The 16,041-nt window shown below is 37.9% G+C and overlaps 1 protein-coding gene across 1 annotated transcript; it reads left to right on the top strand.

The window, feature by feature from the left end:
* The first annotated feature begins 239 nt into the window (after positions 1 to 239).
* LOC131197990 (vomeronasal type-2 receptor 26-like) lies at positions 240 to 14,162 on the top strand. The gene is made up of 6 exons (XM_058182498.1): positions 240 to 316; positions 2,790 to 3,078; positions 6,517 to 7,368; positions 8,821 to 9,048; positions 11,255 to 11,381; positions 13,261 to 14,162. Exons 1-6 carry the CDS (start codon positions 240 to 242, stop codon positions 14,160 to 14,162), a joined length of 2,475 nt encoding a protein of 824 aa, XP_058038481.1.
* The last annotated feature ends 1,879 nt before the right edge of the window (positions 14,163 to 16,041 follow it).

Raw genomic sequence — 16,041 nt, forward strand, 5'->3', positions numbered from 1 at the left:
TGTGTAGATCAGCCAAGTCAACCCATGATGCTGAAGGACACTTGGAATGTTCTAGGAATGTGTGAACTGATGTCTTAATAGTAATACTTTCATACAAAAAAAAAATGACGATATTGATGGTTTTTCTGCTACTTCCACAAACAGTATGCTTGCTCGCTGATGGGAAATGTTACATTGGTGAATCACTTCCTATCCTTCATAAGTACATTAAACCAGGAAATTTCATCTTTAGTGGCATTATGTCTCAGATTTATATCCCTTCTGAGCAAATCACATTTACCAAGCATCCGTCTGAAGATCTGAATGCCGAAGCTATGTAAGGAATTGCTGTTTCATTTTTTTTAAATATAAATTTTACTGAATGTTAACAATTAAACAATTTTCATTCAACTCTTGTGCATGACTGTGACCATTTACATATCATCCCACTAGTGTTCTCCTATACTCTATATAATTTTTCTAAATTATATTACTAATTCTAATTTGAATTTCTAATTCTTATGAATTCTACTATCTGTTCTTTTTTCTTTTTTCCTATTTGCAACCCAATTATACCATTTCTCCCATATGACATAAAAATCCGAATCCATCCATCCTTTTAGTTCACGTGTCATTTTGTCCATCTTGGCGCAATCCAATATTTTTCTAATTATTAACTCTTCAGAGGGTGTATTTGAGCTTCTCCAATATTGCCCAAATGTCAATCTTGCCACCGTTGTCATATGTAAAATAATACATGTTGTTATATTTTCGTATTTTGTTTTCATCATTCCTAGAAGAAACACCTCTGGTGTGTATTCTATCTGGAAGCCTGTTACTTCTATGTATTTTTTTTGTTTTGGAGCATGACCACCATGTATGAAAGAAGGTACCTTGGAATGTTCTAGGAATGTGTGAACTGATCTTTTAATAGTAATACTTTCATACAAAAAAAAATGACGATATTTATGGTTTTTCTGCTACTGCCACAAACAGTATGCTTGCTCTCTAATGGGAAATGTTACATTGGTTTTTTGTTTTGTTTTTTTAATTTGAATTTATATCCCGCCCTTCTCCAAAGACTCAGGGTGGCTTACACTGTGTTAAGCAATAGTCTTCATCCATTTGTATATTATATACAAAGTCAACTTTTATTGCCCCCAACAATCTGGGTCCTCATTTTACCTACCTTATAAAGGATGGAAGGCTGAGTCAACCTTGGGCCTGGTGGGACTTGAACTTGCAGTAATTGCAAGCAGCTGTGTTAATAACAGACTACTTAGTCTGTTGAGCCACCAGAGGCCCTTCCTATCCTTTATTAAGTACATTAAACCAGGGAATTTCATCTTTAGTGGCATTATGTCTTAGATTTACATCCGTTCTGAACAAATCATGTTTACAAGGCATCTTTCTGAAGATCTGAATGCCAAAGCTATGTAAGGAATTGCTGTTACTTAATGACACCAAACATACAGGAACTTTTTGAGACCTGGTGAGGTCTAGGGGCAGAAATTCTCAATGAGACCCCTTTCCTTCTCACCATATCCCAAGTCAGTGTCCTTTAAAGACAAGAAGCTTTTAAATGGGAGTGAAAGTAGAATGGAACATTTTGAAACAATTCTTCCTATTAATATTGGGATCTGATGGATATGTTTTACTGCTTTGAATGAAAATGCTGATTCTTAAAAAATTTTCAAGTAATGAACTATATATTTCATACTTCTCATTTCAAATTTTTTTACTACCAGTCTGTAGGGGGGTTTGGTGGGCGTAGCAGGGGAAGGATACTGTAAAATCTCCATTCCATCCCCACTCCAGGGGAAGGTTACCCCAAAATCCCCATTCCCTCCCGATCAGCTGGGACTTGGGAGGCAGAGATTAGATTGGGGTGGGGCCAGTCGGAATTTTTACTACCAGTTCTCCAAACTATTCAAAATTTCTGCTACCAGTTCTCCAGAACTGGTCAGAACCTGCTGAAACCTACCTCTGTTCTCATCTCATTTTATAGGGTCCAAGATACTTTCTTGCAAAGAAGGGGGCAGAAAGTTTGAGACATTCATTTTCTACTACTGGCATCAATCATTAACATTCTTTTTTTCCCCTCAACATTTTGACCGCTGACATTATTGTTCAGAAAAAATAATAATTTCTATTGTCACAGAATAGTAAATCATAGGGGGGGGGATTGAAGGAAGAGGAGGAGGAAGGAGGAGGAGGAGGAGGATAATTACAAGAAGAAGGAGAAGGAGAAGGAGAAGGAGATGAAGAAAAGTAGAGCAGTTGGAATCCTGAATATCAGCAGTCTGAATTGCAGCAAGCTATTATAGCATATACTTATTTTTGTTTTAGTTGATCAGATAACTGTGTGATCTGTCAAATGTAGTTTTACCTTTGATTAATACCTATTAATGATATGTCACACATTTTAATCTAGTATACCATGGACATTTTATCTCCACAATTAACTACATATTTATTTCAGTCAATGCTCTGCATAAAACTTTTATCTCAACATTCTTATTATGTGTGCTTGGTTTTAAAATTTGATTTGTTGTAAAGAGAATGAGTCTTCTTCCTTCTCCTTCTCCTTCTCCTTCTCCTTCTCCTTCTCCCTCTCCCCCTCCCCCTCCTCCTTCTCCTTCTCCTTCTCCTTCCCCTACTCCTACCCCTACCCCTTCCCCTTATCCTTATCCCTATCCTTATCCCTTTTTCAGTGTAAGATAAATATACCTTAAAGTAAAGTATTATTTTATAATGTTATTTTCTCACTAGCAGATATATTTCTAAATAATTCAGAATTCTCATCATAGGTTACTAACTCATAATTACCAGCACATCCTGGCATTGGCTTTTGCAATAAAGGAGATCAATGAACATCCCTCCATTTTATTGAATAATACCCTTGGATTCCATATTTATAACAGCCATTTCAGCGCAAGCTGGACCATCCATGCCTCACTGGAAGCTCTTTCCTTACAAGGATTCATACCTAATTATAACTGTGACAGCCAGAAGAATTTGGTAGCCGCCATTGGGGGCCCAAGTGCGAACATTTTTTTACACATGGCACTCATTCTCTGCTTGTACAAGATTCCACAGGTAAGATGATGTTAAGGTGAGAATGAATTTAGATCTCTTGCTCTGCTTAGACACAGAAATTAGCCTGAAGTAGATAGTAATAGCAGTAGCACTTAGACTTATATACCGCTTCATAGTGCTTTACAGACCTTTCTAAGCGGTTTACAGAGTCAGCATTTTGCCCCCAACAATCTGGGTCCTCATTTTACTGACCTCGGAAAGATGGAAGGCTGAGTTAATCTTGAGCCTGGTGAGATTCCATCTGCTAAACTCCTGGCAGCTGATGATCAGCAGAAGTAGCTTGAAGTACTACACTCTAATCACTGTGCCACCGAGCCTCAATAGATGCAGATAATTTGACCAACAGATTGTACACTTGAAGAACTGTGATGGTGCAGTGGTTAGACTGCAGTATTGCAGGCTAACTTTGCCCACTGCCAGGAGTTCAGTCGTGATGACTGAAGATCAACTCAGACTTCTGTCTTTCTGAGGTGGGTAAAATGAGGACCCAGGCTGTTGGAGGGTAGTATGCTGACCCTGTAAAGAGAGGGCTGTAATGCACTATGAAGCAGTTGTTGTTGTTAGTTGCAAAGTTATAGCTGACCAATCGCAATCCCATAGACAACGTTCCTCAAGACCTTCCTGTTCTCTACCATCCTCTGGAGTCCATTTAAACTCATGCCTACTGCTTCAGTGACTCCATCCAGCCACCTCATTCTCTGTCGTCCCCTTCTTCTTTTGCCCTCAATCTTTCCCACCATTAGGCTCTTCTCCAGTGAGTCCTTCCTTCTCATTAGGTGGCCAAAGTATTTGAGTTTCATCTTCAGGATCTGGCCTTCTAAAGAGCAGTCAGGGTTGATCTCCTCTAGGACTGACTGGTTTGATTGCCTTGCAGTGTAAGAGACTCACAGGAATCTTCTCCAGCACTAGAGTTCAAAGGCTTCAATTCTTTGGCGCTCAGCCTTTCTTATGGTCCAACCTTCACAGCCATACATTGCAACTGGGAAAACCATAGCCTTGACTATACACACTTTTGTTGGCAGGGTGATGTCTCTGCTTTTTAGTATGCTGTCTAGATTTGCCATAGCTTTCCTCCCCAGGATCAAGTGTCTTTTAATTTATTTTTTAATTTATTTTATTTATTTGTCACAACAGTATATATAAGTATAAGCATGGAATAACTTTACTATATAAAGCATATATATAATCATAAATATGTAATAACTATATGAAATTGGATACTATCAAAGGGAACATTAGGACAGGAACGGTAGGCACATTGGTGCTCTTATGCACGCCCCTTACAGATCTCTTAGGAATGGGGTGAAGTCAATAGTAGATAGTTTTTGGTTAAAGCTTTGGGGATTTTGGGAAGAGACCAAAGAGTCTGGTAGTGCATTCCAGGCATTAACAACTCTGTTGCTGAAGTCATATTTTCTGCAATCAAGATTGGAGCGGTTCACATTAAGCTTAAATCTATTGTGTGTTCGTGCATTGTTGTGATTGAAGCTGAAGTAGTCTTCAACTGGAAGGACGTTGTAACAGATGATTTTATGAGTTAAACTCAGGTCATGCCAAAGGCGGCGGAGTTCTAAATTTTCTAAACCCAGGATTTCAAGTTTGCTGGTATAAGGTATTTTGTTGTAATCAGAGGAGTGGAGAACCCTTCTTGTAAAATATTTCTGGACATGCTCAATTGTTTTAATGTCCAAAATGAGGTATGGGTTCCAGACAGGCAAGCTGTATTCAAGAATTGGTCTAGCAAATGTTTTATATGCTCTGGTTAGTAGTGTAGTGTTTCTGGAGAAGAAGGTATGCAAGATTAAGTTTACAACTCTTAAAGCCTTTTTTGCGATGTAGTTGCAGTGGGCTTTGTTACTTAGATCATTTGATATGAAAACTCCAAGGTCTTTAATGGGATGGGGGTCATCTACAAGGTAATGACCATCAAGCTTGTATTTAGTGTTCAGATTCTTTTTTCCAATGTGTAAGACAGAGCATTTGCTGGTTGAGATTTGGAGTTGCCAGGTTTTAGACCATTCTGACACAAAGTCAAGGTCTTTTTGAAGGGTAGCTGTATTGTTGGTAGTGTTGAATAGTTTAACATCATCAGCGAAGAGAACACAATTACTTGTAATATGGTCACAGAGATTGTTAATGTATAATATGAAGAGTGTTGGTCCAAGAACACTGCCTTGGGGAACGCCACTATTGACAGGAACAGGATTTGATAGAGCATTGCCTATTTTGACCAATTGACTGCAGCCAATTTCTTGGCTGCAGTCCCCATCTGTGGTGATCTTGGAGCCCAGGAAAATAAAATCTGTCACTACCTTCAAAGTTGGCTTGAAACTCAACATTAAGAAAACTAAGATGGCATCCAGACCTCTCAATTCCTGGCAAATAGATGGGAAAGAACTGGAGGTAGTAACAGATGAAACAGTCCATAACTCCTTTTTTTTAAAAAAAAGTTTTTATCAAACAGTTTGTCTTTAAAAAGCAACACAGAAAACAACCACACATACATAAAACAAAAAACATAACACATCAAAACATAACATATTAAACAATACATACCATCAATGGTAATTTTACAGCTTTCCATATCTACATACGTATTTTGCTTTTTTAATTCTCTATTCTATTGTATCGATTTACTTCTCAATAGTAAACTCCATCGTATATATATACATACATAATAATATTCATTGTTCTTATCTACACATTTATATTTGTTTATATTTACATCTCTTTATTTAATGTTGTTCAGTTATTCCAAGTTAAGTTTCATCAATATTAAGTTAAACATTTCCTGTTCTGGTTTCTATTTTCGAGCCAACTGTACATTTTATTCCATGTTTCATAGTCATCCAAATCATCTCTCTCTTTCAACTCCATAGTTATTTTATCCATCTCTGTGCATTCGAGAATTTTCCTAATTACTATTTCGTCTGAGGGTAAATTGCTTTGTTTCCATTTTTTTTTTGCGAATGTGATTCTTGCTGCGGTGAGTGTAGTATAATGAATTGAAGATTGTTGTCCATTTTCAGGTCCAGTATTCCTAATAAAAACAGTTCAGGTTTCAAATCTATTTTATTTTTTTTTGCTTTGTAATTTCTTCCAACCATTTTTGAATTTTACAACAGTAATTCCTTGTGATGGGGCACATCCACCACATATGATAGAATGTTCCAGATTTATGGTTACATCTTCAACAGTTGTGGGATACATTTGGGTACATCTTGGCCAATCTCGCTGGTGGCAAATGCCATCTATAAAACACTTTATAGAGGTTTTCTTTGTAGGCGACTGCTGTTGTAAGTTTGTAATTATTTTCCCATAGTTTGTCAGTACATAACTCTATATCCTATTGCTATTGTTACTGAAAGCACATAGGTCACTAAAAAGAGAGATACAATTTTGGAGAGTTAACTGCCCTTTTCTTTCATTTCTCTTGAGATGGCATATGGATCTGGTGCAGTGGTGAATAAGAAAATGCAGGATGGCTTCTTTTACCAGATGTTCCCAAACGGGGATTATCAATACAAAGGGATTCTACAATTGCTGCTTCATTTTCATTGGATCTGGATTGGTGTGATTACTTTGGATGATGATAATGCAGAAACTTTTGTGCAAAATGTGCTTCCCTCCTATTCCCAGAAAGGCATATGCTTTGACTTTATAGAAAAGTTGCCTCAATTAACTTATCTTACTGGCTTTGATCAGATGTTTGAAGAAGGCTTTGGAACTTTAAACCTCCTCATGAAGAAAACTGCTACTATTTGGTTCATCCATGGAGAAATTCATACCATGATGATTTTGAGACTGCTGCTCCATCTCTCAACATTTGGAGATAGGCCAATAGTGATTAAGAATAAAGTCCTGATTATGACAGCCCAGATGGACTTCACCTCTTTACCCCTTCAAAGAAATTCGGGGATATATTTTCTCCATGGCGCTATGTCATTTGCCGTTCAGTCAAAGGAAGTTCTAGGTTTCCAGCAATTTGTTCAGATCAGAAACCCTGTTTCAGAAAAAGAAGACGGTTTTATTAAAACTTTCTGGGAACAGGCATTTCTTTGTTCATTCTCCGAAAATGACCCACAGAATGAGAAGATATGCACTGGGAAAGAAAAACTGGAATCTCTTCCTGAATCTGTTTATGAGATGAGCATGACCGGCCACAGCTACAGCATCTACAATGCTGTCTCTATAGTGGCACATGCTTTGCATGACATGCTTTCATCCACATTGCAAGACAGAACAATGATGATTGAAGGGAGGAACAATTTCAGTCAATATCCATATCAAGTGATTACTTGGTTATAATCATGTAAAATCAAAGTTTGAGCAGGATGTGAGCAGTTTCTAAATAGATATGGAGAGGGAGAAAGAGAGAGAGAGAGAAGGGGAAAAAATTGCTTACAATATCTTTGCAGCCTATATGCAAAGTGACTGAACTAATAAAAGGCTCTCCACAGGCTTTTCCCTCAAGTATTGGGCCAGAATAATTATTAAACTTACACTGAGGAATTTACAATAGTGTATTGATTAGAGTCTTTGGTTGCCAATTTATTTAGTTGTTTTAATGTGCATTTTTAATAATTACATTTTATGCTGCCAACAGTCAAGATGAGTTGGGTGCCCATTCAAGTTGAACAAATTAATGAAAATCAGTGAGTGAATGAATGAATGAATGACAATAGCACTTAGACATATATACCATTTCATAGTGCTTTTACAGCTCTCTTTAAGCAGTTTACACAGTCAGCCTATTGCCCCCAACAATCTGGGTCCTCATTTTACCACCTCAGAAGGATGGAAAGCTGAGTCAACCTTGAGCCAGTGAGATTTGAACTGCTGAAATGCAGCTAGCAGTCAGCTGAAGTAGCCTGCAGTACTTCACTCTAACCACTGGGAATGAATGAATGAATGAATGAATGAATGAATGAATGAATGAATGAATCAATCAATCAATCAACCAACCAACCAACCAACCAACCAACCAACGAATCAATCAATCAATCAATTGCAAAATGAGTGTTTTGGTATCTAAATTCATTTCATTCATTTCAATGAATGAAAGTCATTGTCATCCAAGAGGAGAAACAGCACAGTTGGTATATCTTTTATAACTATACTACATAGTATACTCTTACTATTATACAGGTATACCCATATAATATACCTATATAATTTTGATATATTATGGCGTATGCTTTCTATCAAAAATGAAAAAAGTGAGGTGATTTCTCCATCAACATCTTTGGCAGTTATCTATTAGTCTTGGTCTAAATTCCTAATGATTGGAATGTGCATTCAAAATTAGATGTGTGCCATTTGGTCAACATATCTTGCTATTTTTAATTACTTTTTATATTGATGTTTTCTGATTTTTTTGTGTGTGTGATTTAATTTTGGGGAATCACATGTTACTTATCATTTTGTTAAAATTGTAGCTTAGCTATTTTATTGTTGTGACTACCAACAACCATGAATCCCCTGTGTATGTTGCTCCCATTTTTGAAGCAATTGATTGATACAAGCAATGTGAAGAAAGGTATATAGTTCACAGTTTCAGTCAATTGCGATCATAAATAAGGCATACCTCTTGAATTTAATGTACCTTAAAACAGTATTTAACTCAGATCCTATGGATTTCAATGATTCTGCTTAATTAAACAAGTGTTGTTGTTGTTTTTTTAAAAAAATCTGAACATCATTTAACCTTTTAATTTAATTTTATTTTCTTCACTGATTTAGCTCCACCACTTTCTGAAAGGAATCTCATTTAACAACAGCGCTGGAGAAGAAGTTTCTTTTGATCAAAATGGTGAAATCCTCGCTGGATTTGATATTATCAATTGGATCACATTACCAAATCTATCCTTCCAAAGAATCAAAGTTGGAAAAATAGATCCCAAAACTCCACCAGAGAAAATGTTCTCTATTTATGACGATGCTATTATATGGCCCAATGAGTTTAACCAGGTAAATTCCACCCCAAAAATGGTAACCTGCCTCTTATGACAAACTGTCTTCGGCATCATTTTCTCTGTGGCAGTTTCTTCAGTGTTAGACAAAACCATCTTTGTGGTTCTAGCCTTCATGATGACCAAGGATCGAAGATAAGGAAATGGATGGGAAAGTACGGCTATATTCAACATTATATTTGTCTGTAAAACTTGGCTGAATACATCCCTCCCTGACTCCATTACTACAGTAAGACACTATCATGTTTACCGGTCAGAGCATGAAATCCATAAAGGAGGTGGTGTTGCTATCTTCTACAAAAAGTCTCTAAATCTAAAAATATTCAAGTTACATGGGAACTTACTGTTTCTGAAACCATCGTCTGTGACCTGTCCTTAAATACCACATTTTGATTCTTACTTTGTTACAGAGACCCTGATTACGACATTGAACAGGCGAACAAGTTAACTTCACTACTAACCTGGGCAGACTCTGCCCACATCCAATAATCTTTCTTGGTGACATTAACTTACCACTTATTAATTGGGCCCTAAATGAATGTACAACTGAACCTATACATGCAACCTTGTAAAAGGTAAAGGTAAAGGTTCCCCTCGCACATATGTGCTAGTCGTTCCCGACTCTAGGGGGGCGATGCTCATCTCCGTTTCAAAGCCGAAGAGCCAGCACTGTCCGAAGATGTTTTCATGGTCATGTGACCGGCATGACTCAATGCCAAAAGTGCATGGAACACTGCATACAATATTGTAATTAATCTGGTACAATACTTTACAATACTGTAATTAATCTGGGACTTGTTCAACTAGTAACTAACAATACTAGACTCAACAACTCCTTTGATCTCACCTTCTGCAACAGTTTAAATTCAACTTATGGACTACAAAATAAAAAAATTCTCACCTCTCACCTCAACTGTTGGCAGCATAAAATATAACCATTAAAAATGGATATTAAAGCAACAACATCCAGACACAGTAAATGTTGCAGATAAAATTTTGCAATATTTAAAAGGTGCTGTTGAGATTTTTTTTTTTTCATGGCTTGGATTTAAGAAAAGAAAAGTTTTTTTTCCCCCAGGGAGAAAGTTTCTCAGGATTGAAACCTGACCAAGATACTGCAAAAAATTAAAACAACAAAGTCAACATTCAGATACTCAGCAAATACGACTTTTTGATAATGCAGTAGCCATAGCTAATTTTAAAATAATTTCACAGACCCAAATTTTTAAATCAGGTTCACCTGCCTTGGATCAACATAAGAATAACTGCAACATTCTTATGCAGTAAAAATAATAATAATACAATTTTCAATAAGTTGATTAAAGACAGCACAACTTAAATCAGTTCACTCATTCCATTTTATTTTTCCTTCTTACTAGTAAAATGTGATTTTTTTAAGGTAGTGTGGTGTGCTAGACCTATTGCAACACTTGTAAATAGTTTCCAGAGAAAACAATGAGAAAAGATCACAAATATTTAAGGATACCTTTTATCATTAAAGAAGAGTAATGAATAAAGACAATAATATCATTGTCTATAACTGGTCAAAGCTACAGCAGAAGAGTGTTTCTGTTTGTCAGACATCCTACTTTTTAGGGTCACAGGCATTTAATTACCCAAGATATTTCTTAAATCAAACGGTACAGTTGTCAGCTTTGGAAGCCATTTTTTTTTAACTTCCTGACTGCCACATATTTTAGCCTGGGAAATTGGGAGGTTTTGAGGTTTTTTTAGCGGTGGAAGAATATCCATAACAACGTTCCTTGTCAAGGACGTTTGCCTACACCTGGAGGGGAGTGACTGGGGATTGTCTCCAATTGAGCCTGAAGAGTGGATTGGACCATGTGATGAACATGTGGGTGTGGAGCAGGGTTGTGAACTTTCAACTAGGTGGGGAAAAGCTTTCAGATTTGGGTTTTCCCAGATGTGCCAATATGACATCTCTAATAAAATGGAACTTAGAGGAATCTATTGCCTTGGAGTTTTATTTCGTTGGGGGTGGTTTTTGGAACCCTGACATTAACCCAAATCTTAACAGTTATAATAATGTGGCTATCCACTCAGTATCAAAAAAACCAGAGAAAAAGAAATTTGAACAATACCAAACCTGTCAACCATGGAATGTTTTGATATCACTTTCCAAATTTATGCTATAAATGATTTTAAGTACATAAACAGACATTATTTTGTTCATTTATGAATAGGTACTTCCCCGTTCGGTGTGTAATGAGAATTGCTATCCAGGTTCAGTCAAGAGAAAGAAGGAAGGCCAACCATTTTGCTGCTATGATTGCTTCCCATGTCCTGAAGGCCAGATTTCAAACCAAAAAGGTAAGAATGTACGAGAATATAACAATTTGAGCTTTATAACCCTGAGTTTCTTATCATACATTTAACATTAACTGTCAGTATGGGTGGATTATTGCAGTAGTTAATGTAAAGGCTCTGGCTAAATAATTCAATATAACATTTGTGTCAAAAGCTCTGTAGAGATGGCTGAATAACCTAGAATATCTATAGAATTTCCCACTTTCATATACTCTATACTTTGATATTTCTTCTTTTAGCTGCTTAAAACACTTGTCCTTCCTCTCTGTTTTATGAAGACTCTTTACATATTGATTCTCCATAATCTTTTAGGAGGTTGAACTGTTTTATTTATGCATTGGAGACAGTGGTGGCATTGAGCCGGTTCTACCCAGTTTGGGCGATCCAGTAGTGGTGGGAGGATCTGCCCACCTGCCCAGATGTCATCACATATGCTCTGTGCAGTGCAGAAGGCTCTGTGCATGTGCAGAGGTGGCGCGCATGAGCGTGCTCACATTTGCAAGCTGGTAGCAAAGTAAATACCACTACTGATTGGAGAACTCTTGAGATGCTCCAATGCATAAATAAAACAAAAATGGGGAGGACTAACCACCTCCAGAAATATAGTTGGTAAAGCCAGGTCTTCAAGCCTTTTCTAAAGGCCAAAAGGATGGGTGCAGATTATGAATGCAGTGTTAACTTAATGGCCACTGCAAAAACATAGTAAAATTGGGTCCAGTCACATAGTGAACCTGCTTTGCAACTATCACAGCCTACAACCATAATCGCCAGGTTCAATTGCCATATTTTTTAGAGTATAAGATGTTCTGGAGTATTTGACGCACCTTAGTTTTTGGGGAGGAAAATAAGAAAAAAAATCTGCCTCTGCCTACCAGCATCCATCAAAATTCAACTGGCTAGTGTACAGTGTGTGAGAGACTTGAGGTCTGTTTGGAAACTGAAAGATTATTTGCTGTGTGAGCAACAAGGAAGGAGACAGCAAGGAGCCTCGGCATGGCTAAGGAAACTGTTCTAAAGCTGCATGCTGTGCTGATCTCTGAAACTAAAGCTGAAACTGAAACTCCTCTCCTCTGCTTGTGTTTTTCTTGTGTTGGAAAACCTGCTTTTGGTATTGTATATTTACTTTATATTATATATAAGGAGAAGTTATTGAATCCTGCTGAATCAATTACTTGTGTGTGCTTTCTGGATGTGATTGCTGCTGCTGCAAATTCTGACAGTCCTAGCAGCAAAATAGTGAACAGCCAGGTCACCTTCAGCACATTATTGCAGCCTGATTCAGCACAAGCAGGTGATTGGTAGGTGAATCGGCCTCCCGAAATACCCCCAATCAGCTGTTCCAGGCTGCAGGGATTGCCACAGACCGTCACTTCCCCCGTGCCTCGCATTTTTGGCTACATTCGGAGTATAAGACGCACCCAAATTTTTAGCCTCTTTTGGGGGGGGGGGAGTTCGTCTTATACTCTGAAAAATATGGTATGTTCATAAGTTAAAAACTATATAGTCAAATGTTGTAAATCATGCATTGGTTTGAAATTTTATAAATCTAATAATACGACAAAGGTTATAGCACTTAGATTTATATATTGCTTCACAGTGCTTTTACAGCCCTCTCTAAGCGGTTGACAGAGCCAGCCTATTGCCCCCAATAATCTGGGTCCTCATTTTAGTGATCTTGGAAGGATGGAAGGCTCAGTCAACCTTGAGCCCGGTCAGATTCGAACTGTCAAATTGCAGGCAGCAGAAGTAGCCTGCAGTACTGCATTCTAACCACTGCGCCACCGCGGCTGTTATGGAGGTTTTCTTAGAATGTTCATACAAATTTGAGCATTGTTTGCAGAAATGTTAGTGAAATCAGTTATATGTCTGCTTGCTTTTTCAGATATGGATATCTGTTTCCAGTGTCCACAAGACCAGTATCCGGATTCAGAACACAGTTCATGCATTCCAAAAACAACGAGCTTCTTGTCTTATGAAGAACCTTTAGGCAGTGGTCTGGTCATTCTTGCTTCTTCCTTTTCTCTCATAACAGTACTAGTGCTCTGGACTTTCCTCAAGTACCAGGACACCTCCATAGTTAAGGCTAACAACCAGCATCTCAGCTACGTTCTCCTCATTGCCCTCTTGCTTTCATTCCTTTGTGTTTTCCTATTCATTGGCCATCCAAAAAAGGTAACCTGCCTCCTACGACAAACTGCCTTTGGCATCATTTTCTCTGTGGCAGTTTCTTCAGTGTTAGCTAAAACCATCCTTGTGGTTCTGGCCTTCATGGTGACCAAGCCAGGATCAGGGATGAGGAAATGGATGGGGAAGTGGATGGTCACCTCCATTATTCTTTGTTGCTCATTTATTCAAGCTACCATTTGTATTATATGGCTATCTGTAGCTCCCCCTTTCCCAGATTTCGACATGCAAGCGATGACTACCGAAATTGTTCTGGAATGCAATGAAGGATCTGTCTTTATGTTCTACTGTGTCTTGGGTTTTATGGGCTCCTTGGCCATTATGAGCTTTACAGTGGCTTTCCTAGCAAGAAAGCTGCCTGAAAGTTTTAACGAAGCCAAATTTATCACTTTTAGCATGTTAGTATTTTGCAGTGTTTGGTTGTCCTTTATTCCCACTTATCTGAGTACAAAGGGAAAATATATGGTAGCTGTGGAGATCTTTTCCATCATAGCATCCAGTTTTGGGTTACTGAGCTGTATCTTTTTTCCCAAATGTTACATTATTTTGATTAGGCCTGAAATAAATAACAAAAGTATTCTAAGACAAGGAAAGAAGTAAAAAAGAAAAGTATATGAGGAAGTTGAATTTAAAGGACAAAATTATACAAGACCTGGAGCATGGAAAGAGCATGGAAAAGTTCTCTCTACTATTGGATAAAGGCTAAAATTCAGCTACATGCTTTGTTTTTATTATTTACAGAAGGCGGTAGACATCTGGGTTTAACCTTGCCCAACCATTATAAGGATGATATTCTAAAATTGGAGTGGGAGGGGGGAGGTTGGCAACAGGGAATGAGACTGTTCAGGGACCTTGTCCACAACACTACACTGCATTCAAATTTTGAAAAGTTGTTCATTCAAGAGGTATATGTACTGCCATCACTTGAAGGCATTAGACAGAAAGATAAAGGTGATTATACATGTAATAATGGCAGCAAGAATGATATTTGCACAAAATTGGAAAGCAGAAAAAATTCCTACAAAGGGAGAGCTAATTAAGAAAATATTAGAATGTGCAGAAATGAGTAGATTAACATTAGCAATTAGAGGGAAGGAAGAATTGGAGTATTACAACATATGGAAGCAATTTTATCAATGGATAGAGACTGAATATAGACAATAGGCAATGTAAAAGTAAGAAATATGGGGAAAATACGTTGTAATACATTAAATTTAAATGTAAGAGGAAAGATAAATAAGTACTAAGAAAATGATAAATGTTGAATATGATGACGCAAAAAAAATTTGTGCCCAGATGTTACACAGATTGATTAATGATGAATTGTTTGTTTAAAAATAAAAATAAATTATTTTTCAAAAAAAAAAAAAGAAAGAAAGAAAGAAAGAAAGAAAGAAAGAAAGAGAAAGAAAGAAAGAAACATAAAAGTGAAATTTAAAGGTATACCACTCTATAATGCCTTGATAAGGCCACACTTGGAATACTACATTCAGTTTTGGTCGCTGCGTTGTAAAAAAGATGCTGAGACTCTAGAAAGAGTGCAGAGAAGAGCAACAAAGATAATTAGAGGACTGGCGGCTAAAACATATGAAGAACAGTTGCAGGAACTCGATATGTCTAGTTTAATAAAAAGAAGGACTAGAGGAGACATGATAGCAGTGTTCCAATATCTCAGGGGTTGCCACAAAGAAGAGGGAGTCGGACTGTTCTCCAAAGCACCTGAGGGTAGAACAAGAAGCAATGGATGGAAACTAATCAAGGAGAGAAGCAACTTAGAACTAAGGAGAAAGTTCCTGACAGTTAGAACAATTAATCAGTGGACCAACTTGCCTTCAGAAGTTGTAAATGCCCCAACACTGGAAATTTTTAAGAAGATGTTGGATAACCATCTGCCTGAGAGGGTGTAGGGTTTCCTGCCTGGGCAGGGGGTTGGACTAGAAGGCCTCCAAGGTCCCTTCCAACTCTGTTGTTATTATTATTATTAAGATTTACCCTGCCTAGTCATGTCCAATTCTAGTGCATGGTGCTCAACTTCATTTCTTAGCTAAGAGAGCCAGTGTTGTCCAAAGACATTTCTATAGTCATGAGGCCAGCATGACTGTAAGCTGATGTGCACAGAATGTTACTATCTTCCCACCAAAGTAGTACACAATGGCTCAGTAGTTAAAGACATTGAGCTTCAAGGCCCAAGTCCTGCATGGCATAGTGGAGCTCCTGTTACTTGCTCCAGCTCCTTGTACCTCCCTGGGAGCCAAAATGGATCATGGGGGGGACGTGCACCCGCCAGTACCATTTTGGGCTTAAGAGGCCTCCCTGTAGCCTCCTGGGAGCAAAAATGGGCCACAGGGGGGCACCACTCCCCCCGTATCCTGTTTTGGGCCTAAGAGGCCTCCCTGTACTTACCTGGGAGCCAAAATGGGGCACCTGGAGATTCCTAAAAGGGGCAGGGCAGGAAGGGGCAAGGCCAATGAGCAATTTA

Source organism: Ahaetulla prasina, chromosome 4, assembly GCF_028640845.1.
Source record: "Ahaetulla prasina isolate Xishuangbanna chromosome 4, ASM2864084v1, whole genome shotgun sequence".
Lineage (NCBI taxonomy): Eukaryota > Metazoa > Chordata > Lepidosauria > Squamata > Colubridae > Ahaetulla > Ahaetulla prasina.

Coding starts and splice junctions, on each gene's coding strand:
- LOC131197990 (XM_058182498.1), top strand. CDS start 240: ATGTCTCAGATTTATATCCCTTCTGAGCAAATCACATTTACCAAGCAT. Junction 317..2,789: donor GATCTGAATGCCGAAGCTAT/GTAAGGAATTGC, acceptor TTCTCATCATAG/GTTACTAACTCATAATTACC. Junction 3,079..6,516: donor GCTTGTACAAGATTCCACAG/GTAAGATGATGT, acceptor ATTTCTCTTGAG/ATGGCATATGGATCTGGTGC.